Raw genomic sequence first — 18,403 nt, 5'->3', positions numbered from 1 at the left:
CCGCGTAGGCCAGGACCCCCCTGGCTCCTCAGGTCGCACTGATGCATGCTGCCCCCTTTTCAAAGGTCCGGGGCACTGTGGCCGTATCTCCGGTCCTCTCACCCCTCGCCTGACCCGCTCACCGAATCAGCCTGCCATAGCCGCGAGCTGCACTTTGCTTGCTTGCGATGCGGCCGGAGGATATTTTCTCCACTGTGTGTGCTCTCGCTGGGGCTACTCTGCGGCACGTCCCAGGTGCTGCTGCACTGTGTGCCTGCGGCCTTGTGCCGGTCTTCTGCGCCCCCTGCAGGGGCCTGCGCCTCTTTACCTCGGCGTTTGTTTCCTGGCTGGAGACTGCCTCTCCTGTGGCGGGAGACCCACAGATTTTACCCCGCCTGCTATGTTGTGCAAATTCTTGTTCTCCCGCCTGGGCTGGCCTACTGCGTCAGCCCCAGTGTGCGCAGCTCCCTGCGCCGGTGCCCGGGAGGAAGCAGATGGATCGCCTCTCCTCCCCTGCACTATTCTTCCGGTGCTCCGCTGGCCTGTGCACTGCCCAGCCCTGGCGGGTACGCGGTTGTCAATGCCAATAGAGGAAAAACTCTCTGCTAACACACTACAATTGAGTGACATTAAGATTGCTTTGTTATTTTTAACACTCACTAGCTAAAAAAAAAGAGATTCCTAAGCACCAAAGATTGACAGAGAAAAATTTGGAAGGAGCAAATGACATGCAGGCAGAGAACGCAAAAGTAGTTGGACTTCTCAGATCTTCTGCATGGCAAAGATCTGACCCTGATACATACTGAAAATTCTCAATAACAAGCGAGGAAACCAATTGTATAGAGAAAACTTGTCAGTGATGAGAAGAGCATTAACACTAGTCCTGAATAGAGATTTAGTCAAGGATTTGGAAGTAGTAGATTCCACTAGTACTCTAGCCATGTTTGTGCCGGAGGGAGTTCCTATTCGAGTGGTCAGAAATCATGGGAGGGAAAGCGCCACTCAATCGGTTGTGTATAAAGGAACATCCAGAAAGGTGAATGGAAAAACAAGAAGGGGGAGAAAGAAATTGAGGATAGACTCAAGAAAGTTCTTCAGAGATATCACACCCGACGAATAGGTCACCTGCAAGTAACACCCCTATTATGAATTCATCGGTGCTGACTAAAGGGCAGCTAAGGCGTTGCATGCAACCATTACTGCAAATCTGCAAAAAAGATAGCTGCACTCAAATGAAGATATCAGACGAGAGTACTATCACTACCGAGATCGATAAATGGTGCCGGAATTATGTGCCAGAACAATGAGAAGGGGTGGAAAGTTGGGATCAAGCTCCTGTGATCCTAAAAATGAAAATATAATAATCAGCCCAAAAACAAAAGCCATGGATCAGCAAACTGAACTTTTGGAGAACACTAGGATGATAAATTTGTCTGCTAAAAAGAATGCAGAGTCTCAAAAGTAATCCCCCTTCCGACCCCTTGGGAAAATGGGAGCCAATTTTCTACTCTGGGATAGGGGGCCAGAGAGAACTGGCAGGGGGGAAAAAAACCACAGCGTCAGTTCAATTGCAGATGTGCGATATTGTTGTTGAGGAGGTGTCTGCTTGTGGGATGGGAAACAAGTTCAAATCTAGCCAAAACCCTCTATCTGTAGCAGTTTCCCAGTAGCTGAGTCCATCACCCAGGGAGAGGATGAGTAAGCAGGATGCTGGAGTTACCACTCAGAACCGCAGAGAGATTGATTTGTTTTTTGCTCGTCTAAGAATATGGATTGAACAATTTTCTTCAACAGATGAACAGTTGGTCTTGCACAGAAAGGTGATATTACAAATCGCCAAAGAAATCCCTGACCTCTGTCTTCTTTCAACCTATGACATTGATTATATCTATGAAAACTGCACAAACGTCGTAGAAGTAGGTCTCAAGTCCTGGATGGGTTCTAACGCCCTTTTAGCAGCTCAATCACACTTCCAGAAATTGGGTTATTCTATCTGGAATAATCTGCTCGAAGGAAAAGTGCAGGTTTAGGTTCCAACAGTGGGTGGGGTAGAAAAGTCAATACTCTCCCTATCACTCGGTTGAAAAGAATGATTGAAAAAACAGAGGAAAGGAGGTGTATGAAGCAAACTTTGATGGAGCTTTGTTTGATTGTAAAAGGAAAAATATGGTCCCTGTTACTGGACATCCTCAAGTTTTTCACAAATTGGGGGAAAGTAATGTGTCTCTTTAGCCAACCACGAAATCAATATGCTAAGCTGGAACACAGGGGCCATAGGGGCTTCACTAATGACATCACACAAGCAGAGGTATTCACAAAATATGATACAGTTTGGCTGCAAGAGACGTGGCTAAAGTCTGAATTCAAAATAAATGGTTTCTCCATATTGGAAAAAAGGCAACACTTTATAATGGAGGCCTTCCGTCAGGAGGAATAATAGACTTCTAGAATTCATTGATAAAATTTGAAATATTACTGACGAATCCGCAATATATCCTTGTAGCGAGACTGTATTATCAGGCCAGTGATATCAGAAGAAATTTAACGACAGTGAACCTCTATTGGAACCGCTCGTGTTCCACCTTGGAGTCTTTTTTTGGGGGGAGAATGTATCTGGAACATTGTTGAAGGCACACTAATTGGGTGGGTCTCAAGAGTATAATAGGTGCTGATTTAAATTTGTATTGCTTGCCGCGCAATCCTTCTTGTAAAAACCTTGTAGCCTGTAATAGAAATAAATTGTTGACCTATATTGAAGAATGGGTTCTGCTTCTGGGTAATGGAAGCATTGAGGGGGATCACCATCTTGCGCCTACGTGGAAAAGCGGTCCTTCAAGTTCGATCATAGACTTTATGATACTGTCCAGAGATATGTTCTGTACAATGCTTATTGATGAAGATCAGAGACCATCAAAAGTGATCATAACATGGTAACGGCAAAGTTTGTTCTGGCATTGTAAAGCCATCTGAGGCAGGTTTTCAGCAAAGCTTATTGTTGAATCCAGGAGGGAACAGACTCTCGAAGTTCAGAGCTAGAGGCAACAAACTAAATAAACATGTAAGTGAAAATGTGACCTCAATGTTGGGTGATCGGCCTGATTTGGTATGCTGTGTCACTGATTTCATTTTTTTTTTTAACATTTCTTTATTGAATTTTTAACAGGGTTACACAAGGATCCCAACCATGCAAATCCCAAACATTTTACCCCTCCCCATCCTCCCACCTCCCCCCACCCCACTAATTTCTTAGACTTTTTCTGCGAACAGGATAAACCCACATATATTGGGATTAAAGTCACTACAAACCATAGGCACACTTTCGATCACAAGACATGGTCCCACAAAAGGGAGCTCAGAAAGAATATTAGATCCCTAAGGAGGGGGCAATTTGCAAGCTTCGAAATTGCAAGGGAGAAAAAGAAGCTGGTTGGGGGAGTACAGGATTTGGGCAAGGGCAAATAGATTCCTTAAGCAACAAAGACTGGGTCTATTAATGTTGGGTATTCTCATATCAAAAGATTCCCAACATTTCTGGGCGCAAACAAAGAAAGCGGGACTCAAGAACAGTGACAAAGCAATTGTGTGTCGGAGAGTGTTTGGACCAGTCATTTCGGAGATTTATATAGTAATCCGACAGGAGATGAGAGGGGCAGGAGCAAGAGTGGTCCCTGTTCATTAAATGTGACCAGAGAAATCGTAGCTGAATTAATAAAGAAGGCAACAACTTCAAGAGCAGCCGGGCCGAACGATTTAACAAATACCATCTTTAAATCCGATGTAGCGTTATGGTCTCTAGTCCTCCTGTCCCTGTTCAAAAATGTGATTGGATTAGGACGGTGCCCATCGTGTTGGAGAACTGCCATCATTCCAATCTATAAGAAGGGCGATCAGGCAGATCCTGCCAATTATCGCCTGATTGCCCTTCTAGACACGGACAGCAAGCTGTTTGTCGGTGCAAATCTCTAGGAATTACAAAACTGGGAAGAGAATAGTGGTATTCTAGACAAAGCACAGATTGGTTTTAGAAAAGGAATGTCCACGTTTCTTAAAGGCTTGATTCTCAACATTATGTGAGGTAACGCTTGGACAGAGGGAAATCCCCCTAAACCTGCCTGGGGCTTTAATTGATTTATGAAAAGCTTTTGACATCCTCAATAGAAAGCACCTTTGCAACAAATTAAGACTGTGGGGGATTCCCCAGGTTTATCTATAATACTCCACCTTCACGAGAAGTTGAGCATACAAGTTAGATTAGATGAACAGGCACACCTAACCAAGCCCATATGCACAAGAGAGAGGTGTGACGCAGGGGTGAATGATAGCCCCTTGCCTCTTTAACCTCTATTTAGCAGACCTGAATGAGGCATTAAAACATCAGGTGTTTGTGAGCCCGGGGCTGGGGAGTTGAAAGGTATGTTAGATCACCTATGCGGACGACATCATGCTTTTTGACTATACACTGCGTGGCCTTCAACGCTTGTTAACTGTCCTGGCGACCTTTACCGAAGGAAAGAACTTGCTAATCAACTCGCCCAAATCAAACATTATTTGCTTTTGTAATCCAACAAAAAAGCAGCCTGTACTAAATGGCCCCTTAATGGCCCAGTGATTAATCAGATGAAAGAAGCTTTGTATTGAGGATTCTAATGATCTGCACGCATGAACACTGCTCTCGTAGAAAGTAGATTGAAGGGTAAAATGGGCCAACTGAGCTGTCCGATGAAGAAATTGAAGAGCAAATACTGCCGATTTTCTATCTATAAGGCAAAGTAATTCCAACTCTTCTATACGGGATGAATGTAGAGTGTCAAGCGTGAAATCTAAACTGGGCACGAGTGGAAGGTAGACTATGGAAGAGTTTTAAATCTTCCAGAGTCTCTACTGGTGGCAAGCCTGAGATATGAGCTTGACGTAGGCTCCTTAGTGCCAGTTTGGATTGGAAGTTAGTGCTATTGTACCAGATAATTTGGGCTGCATTCAAAAACTCTTTATATGAAGATGTAAAATCTTTAATGCAGAAGGGTTCCAGTCAGTTTGTATACATCCTGGAGTCAAATGTGGTGACAATTCTAAGTAAGTGTGAAACAGCCATAGAGGACCTGGACAAAAAAATCCAGCTGGAGTCAAATGGGCGTTCATGAGAACAGATAGGGTTACTACAATAGACAGTATGAGAAATAACAAACTGCACACTGTTTCTCGTTATAGACAAACCTAGAGGTGTTCCATCGTGTTTGAAACAATTGCCTAATTCAAAATGGCGAGCTGAATTTTTTAAAGTCTGTTTGAATCTCATACCAACAGGAGAAATGTTGGCAGGACGGGACAAAGATCATAAAATTCAAGGGCGAGTGTCCACTATGTGATAAAGGGGTAGATCAGACGATACTCCATATTTTTTTTTTTTTAAATCAATTTTTATTGTTTTTTAAAGGCAACAGAGAACGTATACAGCATGTAAACTTTTGGGCAAGTGCCCAGCATAACTCCGCAAATAAACCATAATTCCCTGATGTATTCACCCATCCTCCCCCCTCTGCCCCCTAACCTGTCGTCTCGGAACGCAGAAACAGTTTGTCCATAATATATCTCCTTGGGCAACTCCGACTGGGTTAAAGCCTGTCTGTGGGTGACCGACTCCCCCTAGTCTGGGGCAAAGCATTATGTGCTGTGGAAGATTTCGGGCTGGGTCGAGGGCCCCTGTGATTCTCCGGGTGTTTTTCTGTGTGGCCAAACACCTCCATAAACTGTAGCCAGTTCATCTCTATCTGGGCACATGAGCCCTGTATCACCGCCGTAAGTCTTTCCATGAAATAAATGTCCTTGGCCACTGCTACCCACTCTCTTCTCGTGGGGAGGGCGTCCCTCTTCCATGTTCTAGCCCGAGCCGCTTGAGCTGCCAATAGTAACGAGTGAGAAATGTCAAGGAGTTTTACCCAGTGTTCATCCCTCAGCTGCAATCCAAACATAACAGGATTGAGTCTTGTGGATAAATCCCCTCTCCCACTTCCTTTAGCCAGTTTAGGACTTCAGACCAGTAAGCTTGAACCTTCTTGCATGACCACCACATGGGCCAATAGTTGGCTTTTTCCCCACATCCATGCCAACACACCGGGACGACATCCGGGAACATCTTAGAAAGCATGATCGGGTCGTACTGCCACCTATGAAGAAGTTTGTTGGCATGTGTCTTATATTGGCAGGAGATAGATGTCTTGAATTCCCTGCTACAGATACGTCCCCAGAGACCATCCCCTATTCCACAGCCCAGGTCTCTGTCCCATTTCCTTCTAAGACTTTTGGTTGTTCCCTCTCGGGGGATCATAAGTGCTCTGTAAATGAGGGAGATGAGTCCTTTCATTTCTACATGGGAGTCTAAGATTTTTTCGACCGGGGTGAGCTTTCTTTGTATACATGGCTTTAGTTTCAAATTAATTAGAACTCCCTTGAGTCGTAAATATAGGAGCGGGGAGAGTTTACCAATTCCAAAGCCTCCTCAAGCTCCTGAATGCTTATGAAGGTGTCCTCCCTCACCAGTTGACCGACTCTAGCTAATCCAACGTCAAACCAGGGCTGGTAATGTTTATGGCCTGGGATTTCTTCTAGGACTGGCGTGGACCAAATGTGGCTCAGTGGGGAGGGCCAAGTGGTCATCTTCTCTCTAGTTCCCTTCCCTGCCAATGCTTTCCACATTGTTCCGAGTATGGGGTGGTCCCTGCTTCTTTTTGGTAGCTTCTTCAATGGGACCCATAAGCATTTGCCTACCGTGACTGGGTGCAGGTAAAAGTTTTCGAGATAGACCCATTGTTTGTTGGGGTCCTCCCTGAGGCGTGGGGCCAGCGCCCTAAATTGGGCCGCTCTATTGTATGTTCGCAGGTCTGGGAGGGCGACTCCCCCTCTTTCCTTGGGGAGGGTAAGGGTCTCATATCCTATTCTGGGTCTCTGGCCCTGCCATATGAATTTGGTTATTCGCTTTTTGGCTTCTCTGAGGTAGGACTCCGGGGCCTCCAGCAGTAGCATCTGGAAAACGTATAACACCCTGTGGAGAAGGTTCATCTTAATGGCGTTTATTCTTCCCATCCAAGAAATTTGCCCCTTCGCCCAACCCTCCATGTCCTTGAAGAGTTTATCAAACAGAGGGGGGTAGTTTGCCTGGCTAAGGTCCTCGTTGGGTCTAACAATATTAATCCCCAAGTATTTAATTACCTCTGTGCAAATTTGGAGACCCAAGGGGGTCAATTCGGCCACGTTCCTTTCCATGTCTGGAGCAAAAGGAATAATCATAGACTTACCTATGTTTATCCTAAAGCCTGAAAAGAGACCGAACCGTTCGATGACCTGCAGGGCGGCCAGGACCGATCTAGCTGGCACCCTCAGGTGTAGCAAAATATCGTCTGCGTAAAGGCCGAGTTTGAAGGTACGGTCTCCTATGTCAATGCCCCGTACCATCTGGGAACCTCGAAGGTATTCTGCCAAAATCTCCATGGTCATGGCGAACAGGAGCGGGGAGAGGGGACAGCCCTGCCTCGTCCCTCTTTGGATGCTAAAGATGCGTGACAGGTGACCGTTGACCGTGACTCTGGCAGATGGGGCTGCGTATAGGGCCTTAATGGCTTGTCTGATTCCCATCCCAAAACCCAACTTCTCGAGTACCCTATGTAAGAACCTCCAGTCCACCCGGTCGAACGCCTTTTCGATGTCGATGGACACCAGATCCGGATTATCCCCCTTCGGTGCCGCCTCTCTCATGACATGCAGCATTTTACGAAGGGCGTCCTCCCCCTGTCTCCCCTGTATAAAGCCCACCTGGTCTGAGTGGATTAACCCCAGCATGTGGCCATCAATCCTTGTAGCGATGATCCTGGTGAATAGCTTTGCGTCCACATTCAGGAGAGAGATTGGTCTATAGGAGCAACAGTCTGCCGGGTCCTTCCCCTCCTTCCTTGATCACTGTGATTAATGCTTTACCAAAGGATGGGGGTGCCCTCCCTGTGGTCATAATGTTGGAGAATAGACCTGCGAGGAATCCCACTAACTGGCCTGAGAAGACCTTGTAAAAGCCTGCAGTGTACCCATCTTCTCCCGGGGCCCTTCCCAGCTTCAGGCCCGATATAGCCTTGAGAACCTCCTCCTCTGTTATTGGGGCGTTGATGGCGGCTGCTACTGGGATTCCAAGAGTGGGGAGGGTGACCCCGTTGAGGTATGCATCGAGTGTTTCCTTCTCTGCCACACTCCTCCCTCCCATATAGGGTTTCATAGAAGCCGGCGAACTTCTCAGCTATGCCTTCCGTGTCTGATCTTTCCCCCTCTTCGCCGCTTACAATTCTTGCCACCCATCTGTCAGCCCGCTGACCTCGGAGATTAGCTGCCATCATGGCGTCGTAATATCTTTGGCATAGGTGTTGGAGCCCAGCTAAGATTTTGCCCATCTCTAGTTCCCTCATTTCTTGCCTCTTCCCTCTTGCAATGCCCAGATCCTCTCCCTATCCGCCTCCCCCTTCCCTTCCGACCTCTTCAGTGAGAGAATCTCCGACCTCAGCCTGTGAGCCAGGAGAGTCCTCTCCCTCTTTTTGGAAGCCCCTTCACTAATCAACCTTTCCCTCCAGGTTGCCTTAGCCGCCTCCCATTCTGTCTCCCGGTCGACTTCTCCGGTATCGTTTAGCTCGAAATATTTCCTGATCGCCGTTATCATCTCCTCTTTAAAGACCGCATCTCTAAGAAGGAAGTAGTTACATCTCCATAGGGATTCCCTAGGTTTTAGGCCTGATGTGCTGATGTCGGACCAGACCAGGTCGTGGTCCGACCAGCTGACTGGGCGGATCTCTCAGGCATCTATTCTGCTCATGTACTTGTGCCCCGTGAATAAGTAGTCTATTCTTGTCCTTGTACCGTGAACTGCGGAGTAGAAGGTGTATCCCTTACCTAATGGGTTGAGTTCCCTCCATATGTCCACCAGACCCTGGTCCCACATTAGGTCCTGAAAACCTCCATACGGTCGTCCCCCTCTACTACCTGGTGGAATGGCCTTACCACTGTGGTCCAACTCTCCATCCGCCCACATATTGAAATCCCCCGCTCACCCCCCCAAGAGGAGGAGCCCTTCTGCTTTGGCCATCACCTCCCCAAGGACGACTTGATGAATCCAATCTGGCCCACATTCTGACAGTATATGGCAGCCAAGGTGACTCTAGAGTTGTGTAAATTACCTGAAACTACCATGGCTCTCCCGTCCTCCCTTCCCCACCGGGTTACCTCAATCAGCTTTTGGTTCTTGTGCAGTATGATTCCATCTCCTCCTCTCTTAGTGTTGCCAGATGCCTAGAAAGTCTGACCCACATGGGCTCCCGAGATGGCCCACTCCTTCCCCTGGACTGTTCTAGTTTCTTGTACGAAGAAGATGTCAACTCTCCCATATTTCATTTCCTTCCCCAAATGGGAGTCCTTTGTCGGGGAGTTAAGCCCCTTAACGTTGAGGGAGCCTATTTTAAGTGTCTCGGCCCGGCGCTTCCTCTCATTGTCTGTCATTGGTTCTTTGCCTTGTGTTCATCTTTTTCCCGGTCCTGAGGAAGTTGCCCTGTTCCCTTTTGGAGCTGGATCGGATCTGGGCACGAGGAGCCCTATCCCCACTTCCCTCCCCTCCCCCTCCTCCCTCCCCCGATTGGGACGCCTGCCAACGGGCAAGCCACCAGGGTGAATGTGTATCCATCCACCGCAGGGGTCTCAGTGAACTCTGTATCCCCGGCCGGGATTGCCAAACAAATGTCCTTACATTCGCTGATGGTAAGTCTTTATTCGCCTAGTCCTCCCCATTCTCTGACGTAGGGGTGTTTGGTTTCTTGAATTTTCTTCTGCCCTTTGTCTTTTTCTTTGTGGACCAGGGGCCCTCAGGTTGTCTCCTGGTTTCTGGCCATGCTTGTGTGCCTTCTTCGTTTCCCTCCTCCGGAATGTCACCCTTGAGCACTTGGAGAACTTGCGTGGCTTCTTTGCCACTAGTCACCCTGTAATGTAGGTCAGTTCGTTCGAAGGAGAGGGCAAATGGGAAAGACCACCTGTATCTTATGTCCTGGCTAGTGAGCCACTGGGTGAGTGGGCGACACTCTCTTCTGCGGGTGAGGGTGGACAGGTCTTGGTAGATCTTAATTGTGTCACCTTCAAAGATAAAGCTCTCAAGCCACTTTGCCTTCTCCAGGACCTCCATTTTTTCTCTATAACGGTGGAAACGCACCACTACGGATCTTGGCCCCCCTCGTCCCCCCCGTCCACCTCGATGTGCTCTCTCCAGCTGGACTTCCTTGCCCACTTCTAATGTAAAGAGTTGGTTGATCAGACCTTGGACTTTCCTCCCCACATCGGCCGATGTCTCCCCTCTTTGCTGGGTCATGCCCATTATGCGTAGGTTATTTCGGCGTTCCCTGTCTTCCAAGTCATCCATCTTCAAGATTATGTCCTCCTCTCTCATTTCAAGATCTGTTAGCCTCGCCTCGTATTTCATGTCCAAGAGGTCTGGAGGTGGTTATTTTCCATTCCTTCCATTTTTTCCTCCAAGGTATCCACCCTTCCTCTGAGGTCCACTATGGAGGCCTGTATGTCGGTGCGGATAGCTTTGATTTCCTGGAGGATGTCCTTGAGATCATCCTTCATTAGCGCTGCAGAAGGGGGGGTCACTGCCTGAGGGCATGGTGGCTCGGTGGACCTCACTCGAAGCTGTTTGTGAGCGGCGGAAACGTTGGAGGGAAACGATTGCCCCTGTGGCTGGGGGCCGCTCCAGGATGTTGCTTTTTTGGTGCCTCCAGATGTGGTGCTTCTAACAGGACTCTCCTGTTGGGGTCCCAGGGTTCAGCAAGACAGCCTGACCCCTCTTCGTTGTCGGGGTATCGGATTCCTGGCTATAGGCCTTGATTTTGTGCTGAGGGGCCTGTGGGGCTTCCAATGATTGAGGTCGTGGCCTTACTTGGTACGGTGGGCCTCTGCTGTGTAGACTGGGGAGGACGTAATGCCGCCGATGAGGTGGAGGCCGCCCTGCCCCTTTTTCTGGGGGAGCTGGACACAGGGTTGTAGCCCTGAAAAGGCTGTGGGGGGCAGAGGAGCGGGGCAGCACCCCACCACCGCGTCCTCAATGTTCCGCTTCTCCCCTCTGACTCCTCGCCTTCTCTCCATTGCTGACTTCAGGACGAGCCAACGCCCTGGGCCCGGGCTCCTTCTCTTGTTGGTGCTGCCGTGTGCCGATAGCTCTGCAGTCCTCCCCGCTAAGGGGGTGGGGTGGGGGGGTCCCCCCACACGGGTCGGATAAGGGGCTCTTCGCCTCAGCTCGTATGCTCCAGCTTGATGAGGGCGGCGAGGGGCCCGGGCTGAGTTATGTGCGCAGGGGCAGGGACCCCAGCGCTTAATCACCTGATGTGTTCTGAGGGCACGGGGCAGAGCCCCAACCACCCCAGTCCCGCCGCGGCCTCCCGGGGGGCCGATGGCGCAGCAATGCTGACGCCTCCGGGGTCCTTAGCGCGTATTGGTCCGAGGCGCCGGTGTCTCTCTGGTTCTCTGTATGGGCTGCTCAGCTCGGGGAGTGCGTTGGGGGGGCTCTGAGTCCGCTCCGGTTGGTGGTCCTCGGGGATATTGGCCTCAACTCCTCTGCTCCAGTATACAGCCTATGGGCGGGGGGCCGGGACTGTGCCTCACTCCGCCGCCGGGGTCCCGCGAATCTTCGTCTCGGCAGGGTTTTAATCACAACGCCATACGTCTGGGGCTGTGAGCGCGGGGGCGCCGTCTCCCGCGCTGAGTCTCCCGGCGTATTCAATGGGTGTGGGGGGGTTCTCCAACACCTCAAGCCTCACCGCTGTCCCCCGGGGGGGTCGATGATACGGCTGGGCGAAACACGCCCGGGGTCCCGGGCGCGGGCTGATCATGACCGCCGCTGTCCTTCGGGGAGCCTTCCTGTGGCTCCTTGGCCCTGGTCTGTGTTGGGCTAGTTCTCTTGGCCCACGGTCTAGATGGGACTGACTACCCGGGGCACATGTCCTCTCCAGCTTCACTGGATACTCCCGGCCAGGGACTAGGAGGAGCGCGAGCCTCACACGTCTGGCATGCTCTGCGCCCCCTGGTGGTTCGTTCGATACTCCCTATTTTGATCTCATGTCCAGGGGTGCAAGACTTAAGGGTGTTTTATTTGGATTGTTTTGTCGACAAGACAGGCTGGTTGAATACAGAGGATTTCTGGAAACGATTATCCTCAGGTCGTGAAACATTCCTAACTATCGAGGTATTGAAATTATTAAATTGTTTTGGTTTTATAATGTTATAGAATTGTAAAAATGTATATGCGACCTGAGGATTGGTTTGGACCATGATAGATTCATATTTATTTGTGTATTACTGTGAAAAGTCATTTTTTATTGACTAACACATTATTAATTCAAAAAATATATATTTAAAATGACTAACTTGATCTTTGTGGATGCCGACTGACCAAGGAGTACATATTAATGTCAAAGCTCTTGGGTGTCTCGATTTATCTTCTACCTAATTTCATCCAAAGAGGGATTTCTGTAATGGGCACCAGTTCCAATGCAGATGTTCAGTTTAGCTGAGCATTTCTGGGCACAATTTTTTTATGACGGCCATTACTAACTTCGCTGATTAGCCTCACTCTAATTTTTTTAGGGTGCTTGGAAATCGCCCACAAAGATGGAGGTTAAGGGGACAGGACATGGGGGCAACGATATGTTAGTCACTGTTGTAATAAATAGATTTTGTCTTATCCCGGTATGGGCTACCAGACTTCCTCCTTAAGGAGATTATATTATCCTGATGAGATGGAAACGACTTGCAGTTAGGACCAGGAACAATTGCGAGGAGGGATCTTTACTGCTGTAGTTGCACACATGCATGCACCTGGCAAAAATGCTTTTTTGCATCTAGAATACTGCTGCGCATCACACTCTAATTCCATTATTTCTGGGAATGGATATCCCACAAGTATGGAGGAAAGGGAGATATTTACTGGTAGCATAGAACTCACTACAGTGAGTAACTTATTTGTAATCGTACTTGTTATTGAGTTGCCTCCCCCCCACCTTTTGGTTGGTCTCATGAGTAACAGTGGTACTGAAAATAATGACCCTGCGTTTATACTGAAGATGTTGGTGAAATAATGACTGGGTAAGGTTGAGTTGCTGTAAAATGCTATAAAATGTTGGCATTCTGAGCCTAATGCATGTCTCAACATCTGCTGCCTCTATGCTAAGCTCTATATCATTGGTGTTATTTGTAAATGGGAACAGGTTGGCGTAACATTATATTTTCCATGATTTAAAAAGTTACCCCAATGACAATTACTTATTCTTTTTTGTTTGGTTTCTGTTTACAGAAAGCATATTTATCCCAGATGCAACTGAACATACACATTTCCAATTTTCTTGCAACAATTAAGGAATGGGAAATCGCAAAAGGTAACCTAATACGTCATCTTAATTACCTTTTAGATGTGCTTCTATCTACATTTCTTCATAAGACTAAGTGAAGTAACCATTGGAACAAACCAAAGGTGCTGGGGTAAAGAAGTATGAACAGAGAGTTAAGAGCACTGCAGATTGGTATATGGAAATATATTTAAATAGAGCACTTTTGTCAAAGGACATCCTTGTAATATTGTAATAAAAGTTGTCAGTGCATTCACAACAACACAAAGACATATCTGGGGACTTCTAGAAATCTCTTTAAGCCACCTGTTGCTATGGTGCCACCTGAGGTAATCCCGCATTTTGTCATATTCCCCAGCCCACGTCCTACACTTCATCCTGCTCTGTGCAAATATGTTCTCTTTTTCTCACCGACCTTGAAAGGAAGTTGAGCGCCCTTCACTGAGGTGGTTCTTAGGTTTTGTATTGATCAGATAGTAAAGCACTTCGTTTGGCTCCCTTCTAAGAATATTGGCAAACATGTATAAATGGAAGTTTTATTATACATTGATTTTGCAGCGGTCTCATAATTTGGCTGTAAAATGCCACATTTGTAACTAAATTGGACCACATTACCCTTGCGCAAATTACTGTTGCTCCACTTCGCGACTAGGAACTGGCTCTAAACCACTTTTCTCGTCTTGAAGGCAACCACCACCTGTGCGCTGGCCAACTTGACACCCAAACTAAAAACATTGGGTGGATCGAGGTCATCTCAAAGTAAAACCATCTCCCAGTAGGACCATCACCAGACTGGGAACTAGATAGGCTTGCTTGCATAAACCTTCTCATGCTAGGCTCCAGTACTCTGGAACGCGATCTACTCATCAATCTGGACTGCTCCTTCAAATTAGGAAAGAACAGAAGATCTGTTTTGTCTCGGGAGGATAGCTCAGGGGCAACGTGCTTGCCTTGGAAGCAAGAGGACACAGAGCACCACAGCTCCGATCCACGGGTCAGCGCTTAGAAATCTCTGGGTATTAAGCACGTTATAAATGACCTATCATAGCATATATCTTCCAACAACACCTTTGTGTAACCTATGTTCTGGCTGTCTTGTGCACACTCACATCCTTATACTGTATTATTATAATTATTACTATTGTTTACTTGATGACTTGTTACATTTTGGCTACCAATGTTTTGGTTCGTGACTTTTACAGCGCTCCCTTGCTCCAGAGATAGGTTTGTGATATAAAAATATCTAATCATTTTATAAAGTTGGGGTTTTGACCCAGGTTTCCTTGTCAGTTTGCAATTTGATCAGACAGAGAACAATGACTCATTGTTATTAGTTTTCCTTTAGCACTTTTTATAATGGCAACTGTTAAGTACATGGCAAATTTGGACACAAGGAGATGGAGATAAAAAGGGATGGGTGATTTTCCCAGGATCATGCTATTTTTGTGAAGCTTGGAATCCAGGAGATAGAACCAGTGTCTCCCAAGTCCATATTTTACATCTTCAAATCAGTTTCACCCTCAAATGAATTGCTATTGCAGGAAAACACAACATTACCCTACCCAACATATGATGATCAATAAACATTGGGTCATTATTGTAGCTACAGCTATACCTGTACATTACTTGTTGTTTCAGTGTGCTTCTGTAATGCACTGCCCTTTGCTCACAGGAGTGTGAGTGATTTATGTGTTTATAGTCATTTATTTTGAATCTATGCACTCTTGTTATACCTCTGTGGTTGCGACTGTATAGTTGAGGTTACATCACATGCTACATAGGAAAATGCAAAGATACTTTCTCCTATAACATGTAAACCCTTAGATGCACCTTCACCAACTTTGGCAAGCAGTTTATTGTGACTCTTATGACGCATGTATGTCAAATTTGGTAAAAATACATGCTCTGGTTTAAATGTTAAAAGAAGTTAAATGTTTTGGTCATCGTGTAGAAATGTGATGACATCATATGTTGTCATAAGTCGGTTTCTTATGACGATTACTCTGTTTTTTCACCACTAATGTTTTATTAACAAGTTTAAGGAAATATGTATAAACTCATAATGAGATTATTAGTGTGTACAAAACACAAGTATAAGTAACAATTTTACATCGCATCATGCTAGGTGCCTCAAACAGATATCTTGTAATCACGTGTGGACGTGATGATGCAATATCTTGACTGTTTTTAGGCAACACAATGCCAGTTATCCTAATGGGTGCCCTTGATGATATCTAAATTATGTTTTTAGAACAATGGAGTTGTCAATGTCATCAAAACATGATGACGTAGGTAAATAAAGAGCGACCATTTTGTGGCCACTTTTTTCTCCGCGCTGGAAACAGGACGGATCACCTCTATAGACCATCAGGCAAGGTAAGCCGCAATCCTCTAGAAATATAAGACAGAGTAGATTGCACACAATGACTTATGCCATAATATTTTAACACTAGCATGTCAAATGAAACATCTAGATCTGTTTCACAGATCAGATGACTGTCATTCTGTGGCCTGAATAGGAGGATGCACATGAGACCAATGACTCGAGAGAATTATCTGATGCAAAGGGAATGATTGGGTAAGAACAAAATAGATGTACCATCCCTATTTATTTCACATGAAGCATAGCAGTAAGCATTAACTGGCAGAACCTGGATTTCTCTAAAATAGATCAGCCAGGTGGTGTCAAGAGGCAAACATGGAAAGTCCATACCATTAAGGGATGTTAGAGACAACACTGCCTAGATCTGTCAATGAGGGGTGTATCCGGTATTCCACAATACAGGTACACTCAACTTCTACAATGAATAATTATATGAAGATTAGTGTTTTTAATAGTTTTTTATTAGACAGATCCTTCCATGTGTATAGATCTATTTATATACATACACATGTTTTTACTCTTCCAGCTGTTACACTTCTTATTATGGGAGGTGTCGGTGGACTGCACACCAGATATTAAAAGTTGAGGAACCTAAAATTCCAAATGTACCAGATTAAGAATAAAACAAGGATTGTGAACATCACCCAGGTGATTATATACTAAGAAACATGACAGAATGATGTTAATATTGAGAATTCAGATCAAGAATGATTGGCTGATTTATATTTTCATATAATTTCTTTTAGATATAATCAAGTGAAAAGATTGACATTGAACTAAAGAGCTCCTGATGAAGGGAACATATTCCCGAAACGCGTTGAGCAAATTTATGTGATAGCAAAATACAAGGAATTTGTCACCATAATGCATTATGGTTTATTGAGGAATAATTTTTTCTGAAAACAAATTGTTTGATTCAGGGACTAACCTGTTGTACAATACGTAGAATAGTTACAAATGAATGCTGAGACCTATAATGTAACGGAAACTGGAAATGAATATATAATGGAATATTATTCAGAAATAATCTCTTATGTGAATAGTAAAATTTATATTATTTGACCTAAAAATTTGTAGAAAGTCTTTTTGTAGTTATTCAACACAAATTAGGTGTGTGAGGGACGGGAGGGTTCCACAAATTTGTGGACATCTGTGTTTTGCATTTTGAACATCACCTAGTCTCAGGGTTGGTTAATCTCCCTTGCACCCCACTAATTTCCATAAAATATAAATCTAATCCAACAGAATTTTTAGGAGTGCTCCTAGCCAACAGGAAAATAGTCCATTTTCCTTGCACCCATAACACAAATAGATGTGAGGCAGGGAGTTACTGTCTATTGACGGGGGCAGAACAGGATACTGTTGGTTTTAAATGCGAGCCGAATGGTAGGTGTTTGCTAAGCCCACCTATATCTTACCTGTTAGATTTCGAAAGCTCTATTGCTCCGCTGCACAGGACTTGCACGTGAATGCCAGTGCTCATGTATAGCATATAATGGGTCAACGTGTGAACATTTTGTTGAACATTGGTTGTCATTCACACAGAATGTAATCTTTGACCCATTTTACTGCAGTCCCTTTCTTAGGATTTTCTTTCTTGTAATGCTGCTGCCCTCTATACCCTTCAGCATCACAGATTGACACTTATAATGATGTCAATGAATATGTAAATTAGGGTCCCACTCATGTAGACCTATGTGGGGGTTCCCTATCACTTGGAGGCTTATTTACATTGTAGGAGTGCTGATAACTTTGCCTGTGTTTGCTGCCCCGATGCTCCAACCAAAAGGCTGACAGACTATACAGCACTGATGATCCCTGATAAGGGTGACATCGTTATGCAGTTGTCTGCAACCTTGAGAACAGTCTGTCATGTATGGAAGAAGCGGTGTAAAAAATTGCGCTGCTCAGTTTGACATTTTTCCAGAACTAAAGGCATGCATTCGGCGTAATTTGAATATCCATAATGCTTTTCTCATGTGTAGCTCTGAACTAAATGTGCCCTTCCAGTGTTAGCTACTGGGTGATGCTGTGCCATGTGTGACCACGATCTAATTGCTTATTCTAATTTTAGAATCGCTGATTAAAATATATGGTCCAGGCACATGAACATTTTATGTTTTCTATTTCTATTCACACAAGCACAATCAAAACAAATGTTACTCGGAACTCCTAAAAAGTAGTTTTCTTGAAAGGTTATTTATTAGGAACAACACAGCAAATTCCTCAATCCGTACATAAAGGTAAGTACCTCAAAACGTAAAACGAGAAGTGCCCAGCCTCTGCTCCCTTAACACATCTTTCCAGAAGTTTCTAAAGCTACTTTGAGACTCTTAAAATGTTGCTGGCCTTTATTCCATGCTGTTAAAGAACAGTGGTGGACTCTTGAAACCCAATGAAAAAACATCCAATGCCGAATGGGGGCCCTCCTTCCCTAGCAGGGCACTCTAAATAATTGTAGAGGTGCTGAAATGCCATTATTGCCACATTTGTGGCTGCACTTGGTATATTATGGCAGCACCAATGCGACTCTTACATATGGTGACTTTATTACACAACATTATTGAAGTGTCTGTGGCAGAACTTTACATCTGATGGTAGCACTTTCTAGGCTATTGCTTAGATTTGC

The 18,403-nt window shown here is 45.7% G+C and overlaps 1 protein-coding gene across 8 annotated transcripts in view; it reads left to right on the top strand.

Annotated features, from left to right (window-relative positions):
* Positions 1-18,403, top strand: part of OSBPL1A (oxysterol binding protein like 1A) — a 2,815,351-nt gene that overhangs the window by 1,099,137 nt on the left and 1,697,811 nt on the right. For all 8 annotated transcript variants that reach the window (XM_069620918.1, XM_069620915.1, XM_069620919.1 and 5 more), the window contains one exon: positions 13,340-13,421. In XM_069620918.1, the coding sequence (XP_069477019.1) occupies positions 13,340-13,421 (82 nt within the window). The remainder of the gene's footprint in view (positions 1-13,339; positions 13,422-18,403) is intronic.

The sequence above is a fragment of the Ambystoma mexicanum genome, chromosome 5q (genome assembly GCF_040938575.1).
Source record: "Ambystoma mexicanum isolate Mex_15411 chromosome 5q, UKY_AmexF1_1, whole genome shotgun sequence".
NCBI classification, from domain to species: domain Eukaryota; kingdom Metazoa; phylum Chordata; class Amphibia; order Caudata; family Ambystomatidae; genus Ambystoma; species Ambystoma mexicanum.
Note: the sequence above shows the minus strand (reverse complement) of the source record. Positions and strands in the feature narration are given on the sequence as shown.